Here is a 24,556-nt window from a genome sequence, read left to right on the forward strand (position 1 = left end):
TTTCATTTGCCATCGAAGTTTATATTAGAAAGCACCAAAGCGGACATGTAATGCTAAAACCGTGAATGAAATAATATTGTTTCACAATGTAAAGGTGGTCACCGTACGCAGGGCACTGCGGCCATTCGTTCAGCAATTGCACATTCGCTGTGGTGTATTTCTGCACGGAATGAAAATGCGTTGCACAACGGGGGGCTCAAGGTACAACGCTTACCACGGTGTCTCAGTCTGCCTCTTGTGCAGGATTGAATAACGATGATGACGATGACAACAAACCCCATTAAAATATAATAAGCGTGACGATTTTAGGAAGCGCTGTTTATATCTATGTAATTCAGACTAATGTGAGCAACTGCCAAATGGGTTAAAATCAAAAGCTTAACAAGCATGTTAAATCGTATTTCGTAGATATTTGTTATATTTACATTATTCCCTGCTCTTGTTTTTTTTTTAAACATAATGCTCGATAGTATTGCCACAACATAAGTATAGAGTCAAATGCTTTTTAAATCACTACCGTTGTTAAATGCTAACTTAATCCATGGACACAATTGTAAAAAAAATGCGTTTATCAGACATTCCCTTACGAGGCCTATAACATACAAAGTGGTCTACTAGAAATGTTAAAGTATCAGAATATATATAAAAATACTGAATATAAAACATATGAAGGAATGTGTTGTATGTATGTTTGAACAAAGCCAAAATGACTACTGCTCACTTGAGGGGACACCTTTGGTAAAGTTAATGCACTCTCTCCTTCAACTCAAGAGCTTGACTTATCAGGACACAAAAGTAGGTGCTGTTGAGCGTGTGACATTGTGATGTGTTCTATGATGGACTGGAGTCATAAGAGTTCGCGATAACACATTTTCAGACCTACTTAAGTAATGGCGAGCATGCGTCCAGAGATAGCCATCGATATTGGTTCCATGTGCTGTTATGGCATTATTTGTCTTTATCGTAAACCCTACCAATAATTATTTTAACATTTTTAATCTAAACTGAAGATGAAAAGGTACAGATTTAAAATAAATGTCAATTAAGTAATTTTTTTAGAATGTTCTTGTTATAATATAATCCAACAATATTACCATTTGTATGAACTGCCCACTTCACTTGCTTCATCTCTATCAGATAGTCAACGGCCACTTTTAGTGAATGGCTGCGGAGATACACATACCAAGTTGAAAAGTGATATCTTAAATCTTGCCTACACACGGTGACATCCCCGAATAAACTCCGCACAGAAACTCCCTTCGGACCTACATATTTGTACAGGCTCTGGTGCAAGTGGTTAAGCATGGGATAGTTGATATGATGTCTTAACTACTGTACAGGGGAAACAAAGAGACCACTAAAATCAATGTGTGGTCTGGTGTAAACGACCCAGGCACCCAGGAACATGGATTTTTTCCTTCAAGACTGGGCTAGCACACCATTAATTCACTTTGAAAAAGGTCTCCAGTCAAAGACTATAGTGCGTTATTTTAGTAGCATTTTCCCAATAAATGTTAGATGAGCAGTGATTGAACATGTATATTCATGTTGAACATCATGTCTGCCTTATTCTTTGTCATACTCACATCATAGTACTTTACTCTTAGGCGGGATAATGTAATGCACAATAGTTTTAGAAAAAAAATGATATTGTAAAATCTTGCCTCTAACGATGATTAAGTTTTTCCCACACCAACTATAAAGAAATGCTTTCTCCAGCGCAAGTCACAATCTTCTATAAACCCTATCTCTCTCTGCTCTGATGAAAAGCCACTGAGAGAATTACGTGAACGTATTACATATTTTATCCAAGTAAAAAGGCAGCTTTAATTTTCGATTTAAAGCTTTCGTGACTGCAGGGATTCATCTTCTTGTTTCAAGAAGAGGCAGCTTTAATATTATGGATAGTAAGTGTAGCATTTCTATATATTGAAAAAAATGATCTAAGCATAAACTGAACTTAAAATGATTGCCACACTGCAACTGATAACAACTGAAGGGGTACTATGAAGCTGTCATGAAATCTGTCGACAGCGTGCCCTGCTAACTCAACCCCTGGCCTGAAAGTGTGGCCTTCGCCTATGTTCCTTGCTCTGCTGATGACGCCGCGGTCCCATTCGACCGAGCTCAAGGTCCCTTCACGTTCTTCTGAGACATGCCCATGTCCACGTGGCCCCCGTGGTGGAAGCATTGGTGAGGGGCGCACTGCCCGTCGCGGCCAGAGGGCCCTTTAGAACCTGTCGCCCCAGGGACCCCCGGGTTGCCTTGAGGCCCCATGGAGCCCGGCTCTCCACTTTTTCCGTAGCCTGGAGGCCCTGCTGGACCTGAAATTATAAGGCAGAGACACCAGACGTGAGTACACACCCGCTGGCCCCATAGAAAATATACATTCTCAACATGTGTGTGTTGCTCATTTACCACCGGCACCATCGCCATCATCACCACCACCAGCAACACATCACCATCACCACCATTGCCATTACCAACAACATCACCACCATCAGCAACACCAAACAAAGACAAATATCCTCCAAATATCCTTCAACAGACTGTTAGGGCAACTGCTTTTAGTGGTCACATATAAAGGCCAGCACGGTACACAAGGGGGTGGGTGGCCAGCACCACCCCTGACTGTCTTTATTTAGCTATTCGCAATATTTTAACCACACCAGGTCCAGGTCATCATTTGAGGCTGAGTCGACCTAGGGAAGGCCAACAATCGGTTCAGAGAATCGTCACTGGTGTTAGCCATGAGTGGGAATTGAGCTACTGGCACCGGGTTTATAGCGCAGTGCGGGAACCGCTGCACCACCACTTTGATGCCGGCACAGACGTGTACTAGCACCACTAGCACCCACCATCACATGGGAATCCAACATCGAAGTATGCCAAAAGTGTACCGATTGAAAGCGTGAACAGCATATTACCATTGTAAGATGAATTGGCAAACACACGCAGATGCAGTAATGTTGCATGTAATATTATTAATGTGTTACTGATTTAATAATACCCTTGATATGCTTCTGTTTCAACAGTAACATCTCATATGATTAACTAATTCCACTTCTGCCTTACCAGGTGGGCCAGCAGGGCCCGGTTCTCCAATGATGCTCTGTCCAGGTGACCCCCTTTCTCCATTCGTACCTGGTTCACCTGTTGGAGATACGATTTTTGTTTCATTGTGCATGGCATTTTGTACTTTGCACCTCCGATAAGCATGGTTGGCTACGTATGACGTGAAAGAAATTAAAAATACATACAAATCACGATTACATTTGGGATTAATGCCATTCTCATCACGCAAAGTATACGAAAAAGGCATTGTGTTTCACAGCCAAATGACAATCTGCAATAGTTTTACAGCAGGGCGCATGTTTGAAGTTGCTTTACCAAATTGGCCAAACTTGGACACGCACACACACAAAAAAGACAAAGATCCCCCGTATAGCCTTAACAGACTGTAGGGGCAAGTGCTGTTAGTGAGCACCTACAAAGGCCGGCATGGCAGACGAGGGGGTGGGTGACCAACACCACGCCCGGCCGCCTTTGTCTCCCCAGTGGCGATGTTTACACATCGCAATGGGTACTCATTTGAGGCTGAGTCGACCTAGGGGAGGCCCAGGACCGGTTCAGATAATCGTCACTGGTGTTGGTCGTGAGCAAGAATCGAACCCGGGTCGCCAGTTTCGTAGCGCAGCGCACTAACCGCTACACTACCGCTCCCCAACAAACACACGCACACACGCACACACGCGTGCGGTCTAATCATTTTTGAAGAGCGTCACATCGTTGGTCTCCAACCGGGAACCTTCACAACAAGCGGCGACTGCACTACCACTCGCCAACATTCAGAGGCTGACACCACCACTGTGCGTAGATGCACATATGCTCAAGATGCAGAAACCCACGCAAGTCACTCTGAGATCATACTCCCTGTGCCATAACCTTAAGCCTCATGTTAATTATCATCATCAGTGCAGCTTCCGCTTCCAAATTACAATGTCCTTATGTGCTTTGACAAAAAAATTGGATGTGCATAATAACTAATTCGATTTGATATTTAATTGGACACTTAGCCCATCTTTCTTAATTCAAATGGAAATTGAAAAGCAACTGACACAAAACATGATCGCTGTGTGTTGAGTTTGATAAATCCATTCGATTGCTTCAGAACTTGCTAAATATATAGCGTTCGTACCTCCTATGTTTGTGTATAAAGGACAGCGGTCGATTTACGTGAATAGCAGTGTGCACTTCACCAGATTCACAAAAGGGTGGCTCTCTCATCATCCCTTTGTGAAGGAGATAGCCACAGCTGCCGTGTGATACTCGAACGCAGTGAGGCGCAGCCCAATTGCCTTCTATGCAGGCTGGTGCCAGTCGGGTTATAGACTGTGCAGAGCCTCAATAAAGGGGTCACTTGATGATGTGCAACGCAGGTGGGGGGACACTCATGATAATAAGGTCATACTCATTCCACACAAAGTACCTGCCACAAATGAACCACCATACCTTGCTGATCTCGTTAAGGAGTATAAACCATCATGCAAACTCTGGTCATCCTGGCTAGCCATCAAACAAAGACGGTCACTGCATCACGCGCTTTCAGATGAACTTCTGCGGGCCATCTGGAACGCTCTTCCTTCCGATATGAGGAAGCCACTGGAGCTATGCCCTTTAAAAACGAGATTGAAAACTCACTTCTTGAGAACTGCTTTTTGTGTTTAGTTTCTTGTCCTTCCGCCGCACCTCCAATTAGCGCGGTTGGCTACGGACGGTGCGAAATAAGTTCAACACAGGCACACACATAATGTATACCTTTGTGTCCAGGAGGGCCTGGCCGCCCCTCTCTGCCAAAGGGGCCCTGAGGGCCGGGCATGCCGGGAGGTCCTGGCCGGCCTGCGTTGCCATCCTTGCCAGGGGAACCCGGGGGTCCGGGTCTCCCCGGAGATGGAGCCACGACGGGCGGTGCGGGAATGCGGGCCAGCAGCTGGTTTAGCCGGCCTGAGGGTAGGGACACACGGAGACTTAGACTCCCTTGGATGACAAGTGGACACCACCACTCAGGAGACCGTGTGGTGTGGTCTGTTTAGCGATCGTTTCACAAGTACAACGTGGGCGGAAACAAAGTGTTGCGCGTGTAATGTGGTGTTATTTAATTATAATCTTGATTAGCATACACAGCACAATGGTGACATCACAAGGTGGTATCAATGTTGAAGTTGAAGGCAAGGGTATATTGTAGATATCATAAAGTTCACCAACCCGATCGTAAGTGGAGCTCCTGTCTCTTAGGCACTTGTGACTTAGGCAGGATCCAAAGCGAATCACGGGGGGTGGGGCAAGGAGGGAAGTTTGGTTTTGGGAGGTGCTCTGATGTAATATCAACTCAGAGGATTGGTGTCCACTACAAGTGGGTGATTAACAATGAAGGGAACCGGATCCCAAATTATTTCTCGGTTTAAAATGATGTATAACCTATTGGTCCGGTGAAACATTAATGGGCTGGTTAGATATAGAGGGAGGCTCATGATTTTTTTGATAGATGGTTGTAATGTATGGCTTTTATAAACGCTCAAATGTTGATAAAGCTCTTCCTCTGAGAGTTAACAGGTGTTATTTTTCTCTCTCCAAGGTTTATTTCAGTTCTCCCATCAGCATCATGCCATAAGATGACGTGTCTGTCCATTTGGAGCACTCAGGCAGCACATTCTTACAGAACATCCTGTGGCAACAATGCTATTACAGAACGATTTCTGCTACAGCAATAACTAAAACCCATCAAACCCATGTTCTCAGCAGTCCTGGCTGCAGTACTCTGACCCACGAGCCACCCATTCACCTCACGATTCAACATTTCACTCCTTTAGGAGGATCAGAAAGGGCATGGCGGATGAGAAAGACAAACCACACACGCCGTGTACTCTTTTAAGCATTGAATAACGTTGAATGTTACATAACTGCAAGGGTGTAATGCGACAATGTTAGTAATTATGTCTTATTTGACGTTATTTGCAGCTGTGTCATGAACTATTTTTGCAATATTTTAATAAGACCCCCAATTGGCCACATTTTCAATAAAGTTAAGCATGGTGTGAGACCTGAACATTCCCACACTTAAATAGGTTGACTGCAAAATGAACACATTACATGTGAAATATCCGATGTTTTTATTCTGTTCATAGTTGCGGTTCTGAAAAGATGAATTGTTATATTGCATAGTCTTTTGTGTTAAAAATGTGCACTCCTTCTCAGTCTAGGATATTTGTCATAAAGTGTTCACGGTTATGTTAGCTACCCACTGTGTGTTGAGTTGGCAGGCACTTAAAACTTGACAGGTATCTAAACAATTGTTAAAAATCCATCCATTTTGGTGAGAATAACCATATAAAACCCTTCACGTTATATGATAAACATGCTCGTCTTTTATGATGATGTGTTTCAGCATTACGATGATTGCCTTTGCCATATTTATTTATCAAATGCCACAAGTGAAACAACACCACTACTTAAATAGACGCAATTCTAAAAAGTAGCAAAATCATCGCAGCAATTCATTTGTTCAAGTTCAATCAGTTCCCCTCAGCGTTTCATCTGTCGTGCATATTTAGAGTGTACGATTATTGCATAGTTTTTTTTAAGTATGAAGCCAGACTTTTAATGGGTGCCATTTATATTTTTTAGGAGAAACTACTGGACAGATAGTTAATGTGAATGAAAATCAAAAATTGTAATAACAGTAACATCAGGTCTCACGAGGGTCGGAGTGTCTATAATTCTCCGGCAGAAAAACCTACCGTCAAGCTGCCTTGCAATTTCATCCACAATGAATCTCTTTATTTCATCAAACGATGGAGCTTCACCCTGGCAAAGATCATAGTTGAGAAGCGGGGGAGGAAGGGGGGCCAGGGGAACCCAATGATGAACATGTCAATCACGTTTGAATGATACAGAATCCGTGAATAATTCGTATCCATTTACAGGTAATGCATAATTTACGTCACCCAATTTTATACCTGAACATAGCCACATTTTAAATTCGACGTATAAAACAATGTATATCAAACGTTTAGGACATTTTTTTGAATGCTTTTTCATAACGTATTATTTTGCGTATGCCTGTTGAACTCCTTTCGCACCATACATAGCCAACTGCGCTAATCGGAGGTGTAATAGAGAGAGGATATGGATGCTCATGATGAATGATACGGATGATTTGCAATGTCAAGTGGTCTAACATGTATTGGTGTTTGAAAAGTTTAATTAACACGTGAAAAAACAGAATGCTACAAAGATCATAAAAATCACATGTATATCTTATTGACAATTATAACAAATGCCAAAGTTTTACTCATATTTGTTTATCCATAATTTTATGCTGATCTTGTTACGTGTCACATCATGAGATCAAGTTTCCATTTGGATTTTGAGGTCAGCAATGCAACTCTTCTTGCTAGAGAGTGGCGAATGCAAGTAGATATCACAGAGCCACTTTATGAGATCCCTTTAAGTGACCTCTGGCCCACACAGTAGGAGGGCAGCACTTGTTCACTCACTCCACATATGGTAAGACATTGACAAAGGCTGATGATGACGATGATGACATGTTAAATAATACATGTTAAAATTGGCACACATATTGCAAAATGAAGTCACAGAGTGTTCTACCACTGCGAGGGAAACAACTAAGGCAGCACCTGTGGTCCAGGGCTGCCTGGTGTCCCTGCGGTCCCTGCTGGTCCTGGAAATCCTCTTTCTCCTGGAAGTCCCCTGGGTCCGCTCATGCCCTCAAAGCCCTTCCAACCAGAATTCCCAGGTGGTCCGGGCAATCCCCTTTCTCCAGATGTGCCCTTTGCTCCTGCCACGCCTTGTTCACCCTGCACAATTGAAATGCACACAAAGCAAGCTCATTCACGCACGTAACCACATGAGCGTAACCACACGTTTGCAAAACGGTCAAATGGAAAGGTGTAACCCTGTCATTTCTTGCTCACGCCACTGCTGGTATAGGGGGCTCCACTAGAGATAGCTATAAAAAGGCCCTGCGGATGATGTTTTGGCCTACTCTTCCATGCTGGCCAGACATCTTCGAAGAAGTGTCACTACCCAGGCTTTACCCCACTACAAATGATCTTCCAAATTAGTCACTGCGGTGTATCCATATATGCTGTTGGGTGAGCATAGTTTAAGAAACGTGTCCCATTGTTTAAAGTGAAGCGCCAGGAGATCGAACCGGCGACCTCTAGATTGCACGTCCAATGGTATTAACCATGACGCCATGGTGGCAGCATCACACACCGTAACCTGGGCACTATGTAGGCAGAGTTTCTGTACTCGTTGTGTGTAAGGCTAACTCGTAAGGCTGTAAGGCAGCATGTGAGAGCCACTACAGCAATGGGTTCTTTCACCTGACCTGTGTCAATGTTGGACACAGTATCTCCTCATATTGTGTGTGTTTTCTAGGGGTATCATGAGTCATTGCCAATGCAAAGTATGTATTAAGGTTATGGCTGAACATCCCGAGGAATGAAATTAGAGAAAATGAACATTTGATTGTGAACCCCCATCCACCCCCGATCAAATGTTGCAGTTGGATGTGAAATGAATAGAATGCGAGTGCCTCTTACAGGTAAGCATGAGATGCTGTGTTTCGTAACATATATAGCGCATAACAACACCACGTGCATTGTGTCAATCAGGTGATACTGACCTGGTCTCCTTTAGGCCCCTTTTCACCAGACTTTCCTGGTGAACCCTAATAAAAAACACAAACGGGAATATAACATAAAAATAAACGCAACAAAAAAGTGTGCGCAATTTCCAATACACGTGAAAAAAAAATCATGACATCAATATCACATGAGAGGTTGCGAAAATAATGTCGCGATTAGAATACAACGCATTTTTAATAATCAAACACACATCATTTGTCGAGTTTGTTATTACAATAGAAATCACGAGCACACTTGCTCTCTGTGCCATTCTTCTGGCGCACGGTTATTACGGGGGGAGGGGGGGGCGTTATGTCGCAGAGACGATGATAGTTTGCAGCTGTCTCACAGGAGGGGGGCGATGCTGCTATGAAGCGGCACCCAATTAGGTAATTTGCGAGTCATTTTTTTTTCCCATTTTGTACCGGCACACTGGCACACATGGCCTACAAATTGTAAATGCCAATGCGGTTGTAATATGATAATAACAGGTGTTTTAAAAATAATATTTGACAGCCTTATCAAATACATTACCTCTTGTGAGAAAGATTTGGGTAAATGTAAATACCACGTTATATCGAGACAGCTACAATTTATGTACAGTGACGTGTTTTTGTGGGTTGTATTCGCATTTGAAATTTGGGCTATAGTTGACCTATTTTTTCAGGTGATGCATTTAATATATCTTTAAAGACCTAGCAGTAGTAGATGTCAACTGCACAAAATGAATGTTTTGAGAATGGCAGGAACTGAAATGTGGACTCCACCATAGAGTAACTCTGAGTAAAATGCACTGCCCATGATATCATTCAGCAGCTTAAACATAGATCAGGCTATGACCATCATCACAACTTTAAAACACACATGAGGGATATTGTCATAATATAGGGTATTTATTTTAAGTATTACATCTTTGGCATGGAGATTAATTTGCTAAATGTTACCTTGGTAAAATTTTTGAATACATTTTTTTTTAAAAGCTCTTTAATATGACATTTCAAAATCAACACAAAAATATGTTCATTGAATTGACAGCAAAGCACAATTGATCTTACATCTTTTCCTGCTTGACCATCAAAGCCACCAGGGCCCTGTAAGAAAACACCACAGCATTATTAGCAAAATACATTTTGTGAAGATTAACTATTTTGGAAATGTGTGCATCTTTACGTGAATGTGTTCTTTAGAGTAAGGTCCACTGTACACTATGAGACCTCCTTTACCAGTGGCAAAATATAGTAATAGGTTTTTACCCTTTTGGCGTCATCTGGTCCAACACCAATGGAGACTAGGCTCTAAGAAAAGCTGTCTCAGATGTGGACCAATCAACTTCAAGGACAGTGCATATCATTATCATCATCAGAGTTGTTTCTTTTTGTTTGCATTTTTACTGCTTGTGTTGTGGTTATTGCAAACATGATGCCTTGTATAAAGGTGTCAGTTTTGTACCAGTTGAAAGGGTAAAAACCTATTACTATAAGGTCCACTGTGTCTATGTTCGTACAGTGCAAAGTGAATTTACTCTCAGAATCAGAATCTTTATATATCCTGGAGAAATCCCACGATCAATGAAGCTCTTTTTCACAGATGTCCTTTAAAGGCAGGTGAGAAAGTTACTGTGGTGAGTGTCCTCCGTGAGTGGTGGTGAGTAAGTGTCTCAGTTACTCACCGGTTCTCCAGGTCTTCCTCTGGGACCAGGGAATCCAATGTCACCTGATGATCCCTTTTCACCTTTTCCACCCTGCATTGACGAAGCAAAATGCAGAAATCTCGACAAGAAATCTGCAATGATGTTATCTTGTGTATAGGTGGGACGACGTCTGTGTAGGGGGAATAATGAGAATATTAAAACAATTCTAATACATTCATTATACTCTGAATTCTGGTTAAACCATGTTGGGCATTAAGAGATTTTACTTCATTGGGTTTGGTGGCATAGTGATTAGTGAAATTCCATAAAACTAACAAAACATGTTTTGTGATACTGCATTGGCAGTGGTGCACAAGTACAAATGATGCCATTTTATATAACAGGCGACATTTTGACAAATTAGCATTCTTCACAGCACACTAATGGCAAATATGTCTCTGCTATGAAGAAGAAACAGTGCCGGAAACACCGGCTGGTATATATATACATATTTTCCCTCTTTAGGAAAGAAAACCATGATTGATTCAAACCTTTGCAAAACATCGTTAGAAACGAGCTTTCTTTCAAATGGCCTGGTCCACCGCAATGTCAACTCAGCCTTAACAACTCCATATATTACTTTTTTGCATGAGTATCAGGACACAAATGTGGCTGATTCATAATTAGTTTCTTTTTGGTTAGATCATGTAGGTATAATGTGAAATCTAAACTATAACCCTCCAACACCTGAAAAAACCAAGCTATCGCAGGAGAGCGTAGCTTTTGTTAACACCCGAGAACCCTCGATGTAATCGCCAGTAAAACGTGGTACCAAATTGGCAACATTAAGCTTGCTTTCGAGTGGTGGAGGGTTGTAGTTGAAACATTGACATTATACCTACACGACGATCTAACGCAAAAAACACAATTACAAATCATAATATTTGTTGTGAGAGCCTCCGCATAAAATGAACCAACCTCTATGGGGAGGATACAAATGAGGCTTGAAACAGGCACCATTACTGCTGGTGGCCTTGCTTGTCTTTCTGCCCTCTGCTATACTCACCTTAATATGTGCTCACAAACACTACGATTGTTCGTGCTAAGAGGGTATTATATAAGATAATATTTGTAGGATTTTAATGCCTATACAACAAGATGACCATACTGTATGTGCAATATCCAACTGTGGCACAGCAGGTTATAAAATGTTCAAAGGTAGGTTCATTGAACAGACACCCAAAGATGCACTGTGGATTTTAGAATAGTACTGTCCCCTGCCAGAATGCGTCGTAGTCACCTTAACATTTGTAATCATAACTTAAAGGGTAAAGCCATTCAATATCTTGACATTGGCAAAAAGAACCCCACAGATAAAGGAGACTTCCTGTTTTGGAAATGCTCTTCGCTGTGCAGAAACTGATGCCGGAAGCACAATTTTCAAAGGGCATGTGAAATTAAGTGTCCTCCACTTACAGGTTCCCCAGATGGCCCAGGTGACCCATTACTTCCAGATGGACCAACAGGACCCTGTGTATAAGAAAGAAAACACAATTAATCAAACATTTTTCCAAAACGTTTAGCACCATCAATTCTTACAACATTACAGTCAGGCGATGGGCAAGACCAGAAATTGGTACCAGCTAAGATGATGGGATTTTTATGGTACACCATAAACACCACAGCATGGGGAGGTCTTGATCTATCACTCTATAGAAAAATTAGATGTGTTTTTATATGGTCAATAAAAAAGAATTATGTTATAATCTTTCAATAAAGTTTTGAGTATATGCACATATGCATTGCATATTCTAACACACACAATATATATCGTGCACATTTCAGTCTTCCAGTTTATATAATTAAATCAGAAAATAACAACAATAATTAACTAATTTAAACAAAATCATAATGCAAAATCAATAGTCTAATTATGTCCCAGAACCACGTAATGGAAGGGAATAAACAGCCTTCTGCAAATCTCACATTCAGCAGAGCCTATCCCTCACATCATGTCAGATAATGGCCCCCAAAAAATGACACCACAGAACTATGTCTGGAGTCACTTCAAGAGGCCTTTCTAACACTAGACCGGTGCTCCTTTATGCTCACTGAAGCGTGGCCTTTTTCCTGTCAATCATCCAATATATTTTTAGATCTGTATCGCTCGGGGCTGAAATATGTCAAATTGATTTAATGTAATGGGTATTTTTTTTCCTCACAGTAATTGGTGACCAGGCTGAGAATATCAACTATCCCAGGATTTCAGAACCTGTTTTTTTTTAGCTCACACTGGTAGCTGAAACCTGGATTAAAACCCAGGTATTTGATGGCACTGCCTCAGCGCTATAGCATGGGTAATGGCCACCTGTGTCACTTTGGCCTCCTCTTGCACTTGAACGTTATTAAATCCATTACCGTCTCCCCTCTTGTGCCTGAAGGTCCCTGTGGCCCAGGGGGCCCTGGTCGTCCCTGTGGTGAAAAGAACAAAATATAAATCAATATCATTGGCTTAGACATAAAATGATATATGAGACAAATTATACACCTGGTGTCTCCACTCCTGCCATTTTGTAGTTCGATGGGAAAAAAAAATAATTGGTGCCATTTTGTTGTCAAAGGAATGTCCATCTGCAGCAGGGTTAGATTTCAAAGCTCCTGCTGTAAATATAAAATTAACATTGTGTCTGGAACCCTCATCTGATTGCATTCCAGACTGAGCACTTAAAATGTACGTTTCTTATTTGTATTTCCCCTGATGTTATTCTGATTGTCCTATTGGCATAATGTTTTTTTCCGAAACTCAGAAGTTCGTTTATTTCTTCATATATTGGGTCCACTTCATAAACCTCGTATCACAAGGATATGGCTTCTTCATGAAGATCATTGGGAACAGACTAATTAACCATTTAGTGGTCAAAAAACCACATGAGAAAGCTGGATTTAGAAAAGTGAACAGATATAAACTTCCATTGTGCCTAGTATTTGTCAGTTATGATAACGCATTTGACTCAGCGGACATTGATATAGTCATCCAAGTTCTCACAAATCAATGACTAAATAAAAAAAACATATTTCAAGATTATCAAAACCATCTACAAGCATATAACAGCTACACATCTTCTTTGTCGCGTCTCCTGTCCAACCTCTATGGTATTTGCCCAATATTCTGCACAGGCCACCGCTTCTGGTGTTGGCATTGCCGAATCTTGAAGAGTGCATTGTGGTGCTGCAGGGCATCACAGGACATGACCGATGGTTTGCTTCTCCTGACAAGCACATTGGTCGGTTGTGTAGAAGTCTCATGATTTCATGAGAGCGGCACTAACAATGCATACATAAATTACCAATATATATCATAAGAAGAGTCAGGCAAGGAGATATGCACTTTGCGCAAGTTATCCAGAGTGATATGATAAGATATCTTCTGATAATGTATTGAATAAATATTGATACAGATTTAGATGGAAAAAATATTCACCATCTCGGATTTTCCCATTAAATAGTTATACCAACAACTAATGTAAATTAATTACAGGAAATTGTTGAAAGTTGGGGTCAAGATGAATAGGAGAAAAGCTAAAACCGTGTAAAAATTTTGCAAAAAATGCAGATATTTGTTGGTGGAACACAACTGGAAAACACATCATGGTATGTATCCCGAGGGCAGCTACAATTATGTATGGCTACCACTCAAAATCGCATAAATTGAACATAATTTTCCAATAAGAAACAAAGGAAATTGTTGGGGTTAGGGAGAACACGCTCCCGAACCTCATTCTTATGTCTACATATTTCACTGGTTACAGTATATATTATATTTACAATCCACCATACATGTATTAAAGATAGTAACAGCTTATTCAAAGAAAGAAAAAATAAAGTAAAAAAATATTTAAAAAATTATGCTTACCAGACATTATTCGGCAAATGTGTGCACAAGACAAAGTTCACGCGGACAAGATCTTCACAATGGCGTGCGAGAAGAAGATGCTGATGCTGCCCGCGCTTGTGGTTGTTGTACTGCACCTCAGGGATTGCTACTGTAGTTTGCTTCCTGACTAACCATTAGCTCGCAGCGCGTTCCGTACACCATGGCCAACACGTTGGGGCACGTTATTTAAAAAAATAGAGCGTGCACAACAGAAATACGTGTAAATTAATCTAACACGCTATTTCAAAATCGCATTACGTAAACATGCGTAAAACGCGAGGCGACTGTACCACATAAGCAAGGGAAGGTTGCAGTGCTTTTGAAAAAAAAAACTGAATTTGATCATATTAAAATAGTGAGTGCGCAATGTATGGAAACGTGGAGAGGTACGCGCCTTGATTTACACTGAGAGACAGCGAGGAGAACACACTGATCACAGAATAAATGCAACTTGGTAATATCATATCGACCCTGAAGAAAAACAAGTGGGCTTGGGGTCAGGACACATCACTATAAGGGTCGATGGTTGGATGGTTGAGACTCACGACGGAGTAGCAGTTGAAAGAGGGAACACACGCGGAAGAATGACCACCTTAGAAATGGACTAATGAGATCAGCCCATGGGCAGGAGCTAGAGATGACAATGACTTGAGATCTTCATACAGCAGTGGATAGAGCACAGGTGATACATTTTACCACCGGCGTTGGTAGTAAAAATGCATCTGTTGGCATTAAGCAGTCACAGGCCTTTAAGCAATTTTTGGTAGGTGACCAGCAGAATATAAGTATGCGTGAGCACGATTATCTTTCCAATAAAGTCCAATATTTCTAATATCAGGCCACAGGGCTATTGGTCATGATAGAATTGCTCTTTAGAAGACCTTGTTAAAACAAAGTTGATACATTAAATGGTATATCTGTCATGGTGCAGTCACTCCCCTGTGAATGAGCATCAATGTTGTTCACACGTTTTGATGGATGGTTACATTAATGCTCTAAAGCAGATGCTTTTAAACCAGTTACAAGCACATGCAGCTGTGCAATTGGTTTGGAGAATTGATGTTGTCAGACTGTGCAGGGATCTTGAATTGTTCATTATCAACGCGTTGCCTCTCACGTGTGATGTAGAGTGTAGATGGGATGCATTCTGGTGGCTTCTGTTTTAAAAAGTAAAGTTTTTTTTTTAACAGAAAAATGTTCAGCATAGTGGAAAGAAATGCCATCAATAAAATGGGTTACACGTTTTAAGCTTTTAATTGTATAACACTTATGAATATAATTGTGTTAAGATACATTACGATTTAATATTACCCTATGTTGTGGGTGAATAATAATGTGTGTAGTGATACACACAAGCACACTGTTTTTCACTCGCGTATATCCCAGTCATGCTTTTACTGCCTGTACTAAGTCACATTTTCCGAATTCCAAATCACCCGGAATACATCCTATCTCGTGAATCCTGGAAATTAAGCAGACCTTGAGCACGAATAGTTATTGGATGAGTAACCACCATGCATGCCAGGTTGTCACAGGGCTTTTGGAGCTAAGTGATGGGCAGCAGAGAACATCATTTGTTGTACTGCACGCCTATGCTCCTACATATATGCTGCCCACCTTCACCAATCCGCACTGATCAGCGTGGCGAAGTATGGGCAGCCGATTGACAACAGGGCTGTATTCGTGCATTACCTCATTTTCTTAATTAAAATAACATCGCAATCATTAAAACTTCTCTACCCCCGATGAGCATGGTTGGTTACTTTCGGTGCGAAAGAAGTTCAACACACATACATACACATTTTCCTCCAAGTGACTTTAACGCGCATTTGTTCTGAGATGTAATGCAGTTCACGAGCACAGGACATGAATGTTGCTGCCAAACTCACATCTGTCCCTGGAGGACCTTCTCGGCCAGTGATGCCCCTTACTCCAGAAGGTCCCTGCGTGGACAAAACACCTTCAGTTCATCAACTTGCTACATGTTTTTACACCATTGGAACCTCATTTGCCAGTAAAAAATATGATAATTGTTTTTTTTATCCTTCTATCTGGCAACACAACTGACACCTTTTTTACAAGGAGTCATGTTTGCATAGACCACAATACCTGCAGTCATAATGCAAACAAAAAAACATAACTATGATAATGTGCACTGTCCTTGAAGTTGAAAAAATGCGCCTTTTGGCGTCATCTGGTCCAACCCATGTGAGACAAGGCTCTAAGGAAAGCTGTCTCGGGTGTGGACCAATCAACTATTAATGAACGACAGTAATTTCGAGAAATAAAAAAGGTGTCAGTTTTTTTGCCAGATTAAAGGGTAAAAAAACAATTCTCATATTTTGCTACTGGCAAAGGAGGTTCCAATGGACAGTAATTTAGATTGCATAGATTTAGCTGAATGTTTCTGCCAATCTACATAATCTATTTTATAGATTAAAAGTAAATGTTCCAAGTCTATTATGGAACCAACATTTTGACGTATTTAAATGTAAGTTATATTTCTACAGTTTCTTTCAGTAACACCATTACAGGTATGTTTTCTTTAAAAATCCAATGTGATAATACGAAAGAGTGGGTGGATTTTCCTATATGGCATTGACATTTAAATCTAATCCCGGTTACCCAAATCCAATTCATGCCACGCACAACATTAGTGGCTGTTATTATCTGAAATTCACTCTGGGACAGTTGAGTTTTTGCTCCAGTGTAGTGGCCACAAGACCTTGATATAATCCACACTGCCCCTTAAAAAACATTGTGTGTTGGCCTTAAACAGACGTTCACTAACAGCTCTTAACCAGATGATCTATACAGCAAAGGTAAATGGGAGATCTCTGTCCATGCGTATCCGTAGAGGACTAAGGGTCAACAAAAGCTGCATAATGCCAACACGTGAGGGTTTATGTGCGGAGTATATCCAATTACATTCCATAATTCATCGAATGCAGGGAGGTCATGCGTCAGCAGATTCCCTGGTGCTCTCTGCAACGTGCGGACCCTATTGTGAACTACGACACGGCCCTAATGTGTAGCATTAGGTTTAATGACTAATAAAACACCATCATCGCCATCACTTACCATTGGGCCTGGCATTCCAGGTTCACCCTTGTGGCCTTTGTAACCCTGTTGAAGAGGCAGAGCAATTTGTCAGGTCAGTGAACCTGCGAGACACGTGATGGTAATTTCACGCGATTTTCTTTTTTACCTTCGGAGCAAGGAACGTGTATACCCAGGATAGACTCCTGGGTATACACTGCAATGACGAGTACCTTAAAGATGCAAAGTTGTATGAGTTGCATTGCCTATACACACACATATGAAGGTATAATTCACTTATACAGTAATGACATAGATGTTAAATGCACCGCTTTATTATTTACATTATCATCCGGTTAAAATCATATTCCAGGTTCAGCTTCCAATGACAAACATTGGAATCTAAACCTCGAATCCCTGCCTAAGTTGACTCAAGTGGTTAATATTAGGATTGGGGAGACAAAGGTAGCCAATTATGATGGTAGCCAAACCGGCAACATCTGTACCATACTGACCTTCAGTGCTCGCTGACCGCACTTGCCCTGACATTATTTCATTATAATTGGATACTCGTTGTCTACATACACGCAGATATGCATCCATCCATGCTGCCATCAAACTCTTCTTCTGCCCCAATTAGAGCAAATGGTTACACTCCTCGTAATGCAATTTCCAGATGGTAGTGAAAATCAAGCTACTGAATCCATACGTAATGGCTCTGTAGCAAGCTCACACGGGCTCAGGCATTCAGCTGTGCAATAAAACCTGCATGGACGAAAGTCAGGCTTCCACGCAGATATAGTTACGAAATTAAGGAGGCTTTTCAATGGGGAGGAAAACACCGGAGATCTGTTGCTGCATCAGGAGGATTTTCTTTGAGGCATGCAAGTGATAGGCTTGGTCGACACTTGGGGGCAGGTCTTTGATCCATGAGCATACTGAGCTGCAGGCCATGACAGATACTCCGAGAAGCGTGGCATTAAGAGAACGTGGCCTTGAAGAAACAACAGGGCTCCTCAGTTGTGTGCGCTCCTCTTGAAAGATGCATGGTATAACTGGGTAGGGGTGGGGGGGGTCACACTGCGAGAGTCTCTGCCATCCATGCTTTGGTGCCAACTCAAAAATGGGGTGGCACCCTTTTTTCTCTCTATCGCTGTGCCATAGTTGTAAAACCGTGGACGGCTCTGTGGTATGTGTTGTCGACGTTCGAGACAAGATTCCTCTACCGGATATCCTTTGATGCCATCTTTCCCAGGAGCACCTGGGGCACCGGCAGGCCCCTGCAATATAAAACATGTGATATGATGAGAAGCGTGCACATTCGTGTACATTTAATTCGGCTCTGCAAGAACATGGTTGCTTCACAACGTTATATAATACGGTACTGGTTCGGTATGGAACATGGGCCCTTCTTGACGATGGAGTGTCCTAGGATATAACATCTGAAAAATTCAATTATAACACACCTGACTTTGCTTATGAGACCCAAAAGGTGAGAGTGGGTCCAGGGTTTTCTTATTTGAACAAATGCTGTCGGATGACATTCTTTTAGAAAGCCCATAGGCTGATACACTCAAGTATTTATACGTAGAGAAATAAGCCAAAGTCTGCTAGTATCCATACCCATATCCATACTCCACGACCACAAATCATTATTTATATTACAGACATATACACTTGATACATATATACAGTACATCCATGAATCCTCAATGAATGCAGATGGCATCTACGCATGACCAATCTCTCCACAGCACAGCCACTCTTGACGTCCCACAAAATGGTGCCAACTTTTTCATCTCCGGAAAAAAACATGATGGGTTGAGTCAATCCCAGGCGGGGATATGAACAAACACCATTACAATTCTGATCATAGCGTGCGAACTGCAATGCCACCAAGCCAGAGAGATACGACAGTAGAATCCATTGCAGCTGTACCTTCTCTCCCGGAGGACCTTTTCTGCCATCAGCACCCTCTAGTCCAGGGGGACCCTGTACGAACAAAGTGCATTATTGATACATTCGGGACACACAACTATACACGTGCATATGTTTGTGCGGACGTGAATGCAGAAAACTGATAGATTAGCTGACCTGAGCGCCTGGGAGCCCCGGAGGTCCTCTAGCTCCTGGAAAACCATCTTTGCCCTGACAAGAGCACGGAAACACGCATCACCTCGGTGTAGCTCTCCGACGTGTGTCCAGGTTGTACCCTGCGCGGCGTTCGACATGATGTCTGGTGTTTACGCCCCACGTGTTGAGAACTCCCTAAAAGAGCGGCTGCCGAAGCTCCCAGCACGCGGAGCGAAACGTCGGACGGACGTGCCAAACAACGCGTGCGGTAAAACCCGAACGAAACAAGCTTTGGAGAGTGGTACAGCACAACCGCGATAACCTCAGTGGTCACAATAAGCTGCAGCAGCCAGAAATGGATGCCAACAATTTTCTAAGCTCTGTGGTCTCCCAGTAAGGAGGGGGGGGGCGATATTTGCTGTGTGCCATGCCAATTGAGTAATTTTCGGGTAATTTTTTACATTTGAACCATGATGCCTGCACACAACGGTCTACTGCTGCGACTGACGTCACAGGATATATAATGTCCATAGTTAAGAAGACAGAGCGTAGTAGTAATTTTAGGATTATTACGCCCGCAGTATTCAATCGAGTGGCCGCTGGATTTGAACCATGAACCTCTGAAACGAGCAGCGATCACTCTACCCCTCAACCACTTCACCGCCCCTTTACTTAAAATTGTAAATGCGTGCAGACATACACGTAGCACGGGATCGTGCATATGTGTGTGCTTATATGACATTGGTTTTAACCAGGTGATACAAACAAAACACTGGGTTGCTAAGAATATGTCAAATGTGAATCACAGTTGCATGTTCTGTACAGATGTCACTGATACTGCACTCACAGAAACACAGTTGAAATAACTCATTAATTAACGGTGCTGTTAAGGTATGTTATTTTTCCAACCCTTTACCTTATCACCAGAAGTTCCGGAAGGTCCTACAATTCCTGCTTCCCCTTTAGCTCCCTGTAAAAACAGAATGTTTTGTATTTGTTAAAGCCATCGACCTTATACATTTACCATCACTAACTTCCATTGTCGCTGGAACATAGCTTTGGTGAGAATGTATCTCCTATTAGTCTATTAAGTGATAATACAAATTGGTTTGGAGAAATAAAGACATCAAGATGCAAGTCTTGACCATCTCAGATTCGCTGATGACATATCACAAGTAATGGTAACGAAGACAAGGAAATGATGGAAGAAATTAACAAAAAGAATGCAAAGTTGCGCAAAAGATAAAATGAGCAGACAAAAAGTTACGGACAAAAGTTGGCAGAATAAAAATAAATATGGTGTCAGAGAGATTTAACTGGAAATGACAAAAGAGTTTGTATTTCTAGAGCAAATACTAAGTCCAGGATCAAAATGATAACATAAAGAGGTGAGTGAGAGGAAGGTAGAGTGTTTTTGGAATATAAAAATAACATACCAATGTGCCAATAGAAAAATGACCATGACATATGGACATAAAAATCGGACGAAAAAATACGGAGCAAAATCTTAAAAGTGTGCAAAGAAGCATGGAAAGACACGTGCTGGGAATTACACATAGAGACCACAAAAAGGAACGCGTGGATAAGAGAACAAACACAAATGGTAGACTTTATATTCAATGCTAAGAAAGTTAAGTGTGCTTGAGTAGGACACTTCACTAGAAATGAAAACAGATGGACAAGACTGGTGATGGAATAGCAGACAAAGGAGTGAATACACTTAAGAGGATGACTACCAAAGAGAAGCAGCGATTTGATCAGCTTATGTGGATCGTGGTTGCACAGGATAATACGGAATAGAAATAATTGATGAAGGCCTTCGTCCAGTCGTGGATAGAAAACATAAAAAGTGACACATGACGTAAAGAATAATAATATAACAATACAATTGCTATTCTTTTGGTGTTTCAGTAAAGCATACGTAGATAGAAAAAATAATAAAACTATCACGATGTTTCGATCGCAACACAAGTAATTGTCATCAGGTGAAAAAATACCTATTAGCAACATCAGTAAGGATGAGCGCTTTGAGCTTTCTCAACTAAAAAATAGAGATGACAGAGTCATCCTCTCAGCCGACAAGGGCAATGCCACTGTCATCATGGACAAAACCACATACAATAACACAATTCAGGACCTACTTAATGATGGTAGCTATACCAAAATCAATAGAGATCCCACCAACCGCCTGGTTACGAAAACCAACAGTATCATTACTGATTCAACATCTTTAATCGAACCAACCAAGCGGCTTTCCTTAAAACCCTCTACTGCTAGACCACCCAGATTTTATGGCTTACTAAAAATTCATAAAGAAGGTACACCACTTCGTCCCATCGTCTCCACCATTGACTCACCCACCTACCAACTGGTCCGATTTCTGTCTGAGACCTTACAACCATTTCCTGGTAAGACCACCTCAGCTGTACTTAACTCAGCTCACTTGATATCGTTAATAAAGGACATCTCACTATCTCCATGTGATTTGCTTGTCAGTTTAGACGTAGTATCTTTGTTTACCAAAGTTCCTGTGCCTGACACCATTGCAATTATTGAAGATTTGGTCCAACAAGGACTGCATTCTAATGTACCGGCCCTGGTTACATACTGCCTCACAAACACATACTTCACCGGGAATGGAACATTCTACAAACAAGTTGAAGGTACCCCAATCGGTTCTCCCTTATCTCCAGTTGTAGCCTATGTTTTCATTGAAAATTTTGAGACAGATGCCATCCAGGCATCCACCTTACATCCTTCCTTGTGGAAGAGGTACATAGATGACACGTTCGTCATCTGGCCACATGGCCTACCAGCTCTGGGCCAATTCTTCAACCATATCAATTCCATACAGCCAGCCATCAAATTCACCATGGAGGTGTAAAGGATGTCAAGTTACCATTCTTGGATGTTTTAATCGAAAAGAGACCAGATGGCTCAATGGGACACTGTCTACAGGAAAGCCACCCATATGGATGTCTACCTAAAACTTGACTCCCACCACCATCCATCCCAGAATAATTCCCTCATCAAAACTCTACACCATAGAGCTCGATGTTTTCCGACCATCACCACCTAGCCAGTGAACTGGAACACGTACACCAAGCCCTCAAGATGAATGGATATTCAGACTACACAATCTGTAAAGCTATCACCCCAGCCGTTGGGAAAGAACCATCTGAGGACCCAATCAAAACTATCACCTTGCCATACATAGCAAGGGTCACTAAAAAATTTCCAAAATCATGAGCAAACACAAGATCGAGGTTCGATTCAACACAGTATATCAAATTCGTGATCTGATCTCATCTGTGAAGGATGTGATCCCTGACATGCAATACCCCGGCGTCTACAAACTAAGCTGTGTCTGCGGCAGTAGTTACATTGGGGAAACTAAGCGACATGACTCGGACCGTGTTCGTGAACATAAGGCAGATCTGAAACACGGTAGGACCAATACCTCAACCATGGCTAATCATTGTTTTAACGCTGTGGGCACACACAAAATAGATTTTTCCAAGACGATGGTACTCTGCAAACACACTGGCTATCAGCAAAGATTCGTTCATGAAGCCATCCAGATATATAAACACAGACACAATTTCAACCGAGAAGATGGGTACAAACTGAGCAATCATTGGAAGGACATTATTAACCAGGTTAAGTCATAACTGGCTGTGATGTTTAGTAGTTATTTTCGACTCTCTGGTGTTACATTAACAGGTTAAATGTCTTTACATTAACAGGTTAAATGTCTCACCAACACAGCCACCATTGCTCATTTTCCTCGATTTGGCGGTGGCTCTACAATCTTACATTGGCATGTAATTCTCTCACAATACAATGGCCAACTCCACAGCTTCGTCGTCGTGGATGTGGCTCTCCGATTTACCCGATCTTACATTTACATGCAAATTTCATCACTAGCCCTGCCTACTTTGCTCATGACCCTTGGGCTGCACCCATCTCAAACCATTATAACATCCTGCCTCAGCAGCTCACCCGCTATTTTTTCACCTGATGACGATTGCCTGTGTTGCGATCGAAACGTCGTGATGTTTTTTTTTCTATCTTTACCGAAAGACCCAAAGAATATGAATTCCTGCACTCACGAAAGCTTTAAGTCAAGATTTAATACAATGACTGTGGATGTCACTGATTGTATATGCACAAATCTCCCAATCCTGACAACAGTGCTGCGTAGGGCCCATCACCATTGGTGATCCTTAATATATGGCATGTAATATTTTTTACCACAGGGACTGGAATCTCCAGAAGACAAACAGTGCTGAATTCCCATCAAGCGGTGCAGCTTCACGAGGTATGCTCACTTTACCTACCCCAGGGAGATGATGGGCTAAGTGGCCAGAATTTTAAATTGGTAATTCACTTTTGTCTATCTGCTGCTCAGCCAACCGAGCTGTAGGCTAGTGGTTATATATATATTGAAGTATATGAAAGGCCGTTAAGTATATGATTGGCCTTTAAGTATACAATTGCTCTTTCTTCTGTAGATACAGCACTGCATCGTAGGTTGCTAGGATGATATGTCAGCAACGTTTGCTAATTTTATTAATGTTTGTCTTTTGATTAGTTTGTCTAGTATTCAATATCAAATAATGTTCAAATTCCACTTTAAGTATGTTCACCTCTAGATATGTCCTTAAATCTGCATTTATATCAGGGCCCCATGGTCTATAGTGCAGCCTCCAACTATGCTTCACTCAATCGCACTGCCATCCATCTCTCTGCTATGAAGCAAGTCCATTGTCCGAAATGTATCCTATTATATCTACATCCTCTTTCGTTCAGTTATGAATGTATTGCGTTTTGAAATACATACTTATATATTAGGCATTTCTAAACCAAGAAATTATTTAGATACTCACAGATGAGCCAGATGGACCTGGAGGACCTGGGTACCCAGGTTGACCAGGCAACCCCTAAGTGGAAGGCACACACAAGAACCACCGCAGCATGCATCAATAATTCAACAGGCAAAATGCATTTGTTTATTATGGAGCCTGGTTGTTGCTGGACATTACTAATAACAGAACAAAGCAGAGAGGAACATGATAGCTTTTCTCTGTCTCTGCAGTAAGGCTCCGCTTAACAATATCCTCGTAATAACTGTTTTGTATTGTTATTGTCGACCAAAAGTATTATTAT

The 24,556-nt window shown here is 41.6% G+C and overlaps 1 protein-coding gene across 4 annotated transcripts in view; it reads right to left on the reverse strand.

Moving 5' to 3' along the window:
• The window catches only part of LOC144722331 (uncharacterized), a 156,873-nt gene continuing 132,317 nt past the window's right edge, over positions 1-24,556 (reverse strand). For all 4 annotated transcript variants that reach the window (XM_078600504.1, XM_078600505.1, XM_078600506.1 and 1 more), the window contains 17 exons: positions 24,277-24,330; positions 20,304-20,357; positions 19,409-19,462; positions 19,253-19,306; positions 18,541-18,594; positions 17,357-17,401; positions 16,165-16,218; positions 12,760-12,813; positions 11,818-11,871; positions 10,381-10,452; positions 9,767-9,802; positions 8,711-8,755; positions 7,698-7,877; positions 6,798-6,864; positions 4,819-5,004; positions 3,076-3,153; positions 1-2,324 (listed from right to left, as the gene is read on the reverse strand). In XM_078600504.1, the coding sequence (XP_078456630.1) occupies positions 2,128-2,324; positions 3,076-3,153; positions 4,819-5,004; positions 6,798-6,864; positions 7,698-7,877; positions 8,711-8,755; positions 9,767-9,802; positions 10,381-10,452; positions 11,818-11,871; positions 12,760-12,813; positions 16,165-16,218; positions 17,357-17,401; positions 18,541-18,594; positions 19,253-19,306; positions 19,409-19,462; positions 20,304-20,357; positions 24,277-24,330 (1,338 nt within the window). In that variant the 3' untranslated portion in view covers positions 1-2,127. The remainder of the gene's footprint in view (positions 2,325-3,075; positions 3,154-4,818; positions 5,005-6,797; positions 6,865-7,697; positions 7,878-8,710; positions 8,756-9,766; positions 9,803-10,380; positions 10,453-11,817; positions 11,872-12,759; positions 12,814-16,164; positions 16,219-17,356; positions 17,402-18,540; positions 18,595-19,252; positions 19,307-19,408; positions 19,463-20,303; positions 20,358-24,276; positions 24,331-24,556) is intronic.

Source organism: Lampetra planeri, chromosome 14 (assembly GCF_965212315.1).
Source record: "Lampetra planeri chromosome 14, kcLamPlan1.2.h2, whole genome shotgun sequence".
Taxonomy (NCBI): Eukaryota; Metazoa; Chordata; class Hyperoartia; order Petromyzontiformes; family Petromyzontidae; genus Lampetra; species Lampetra planeri.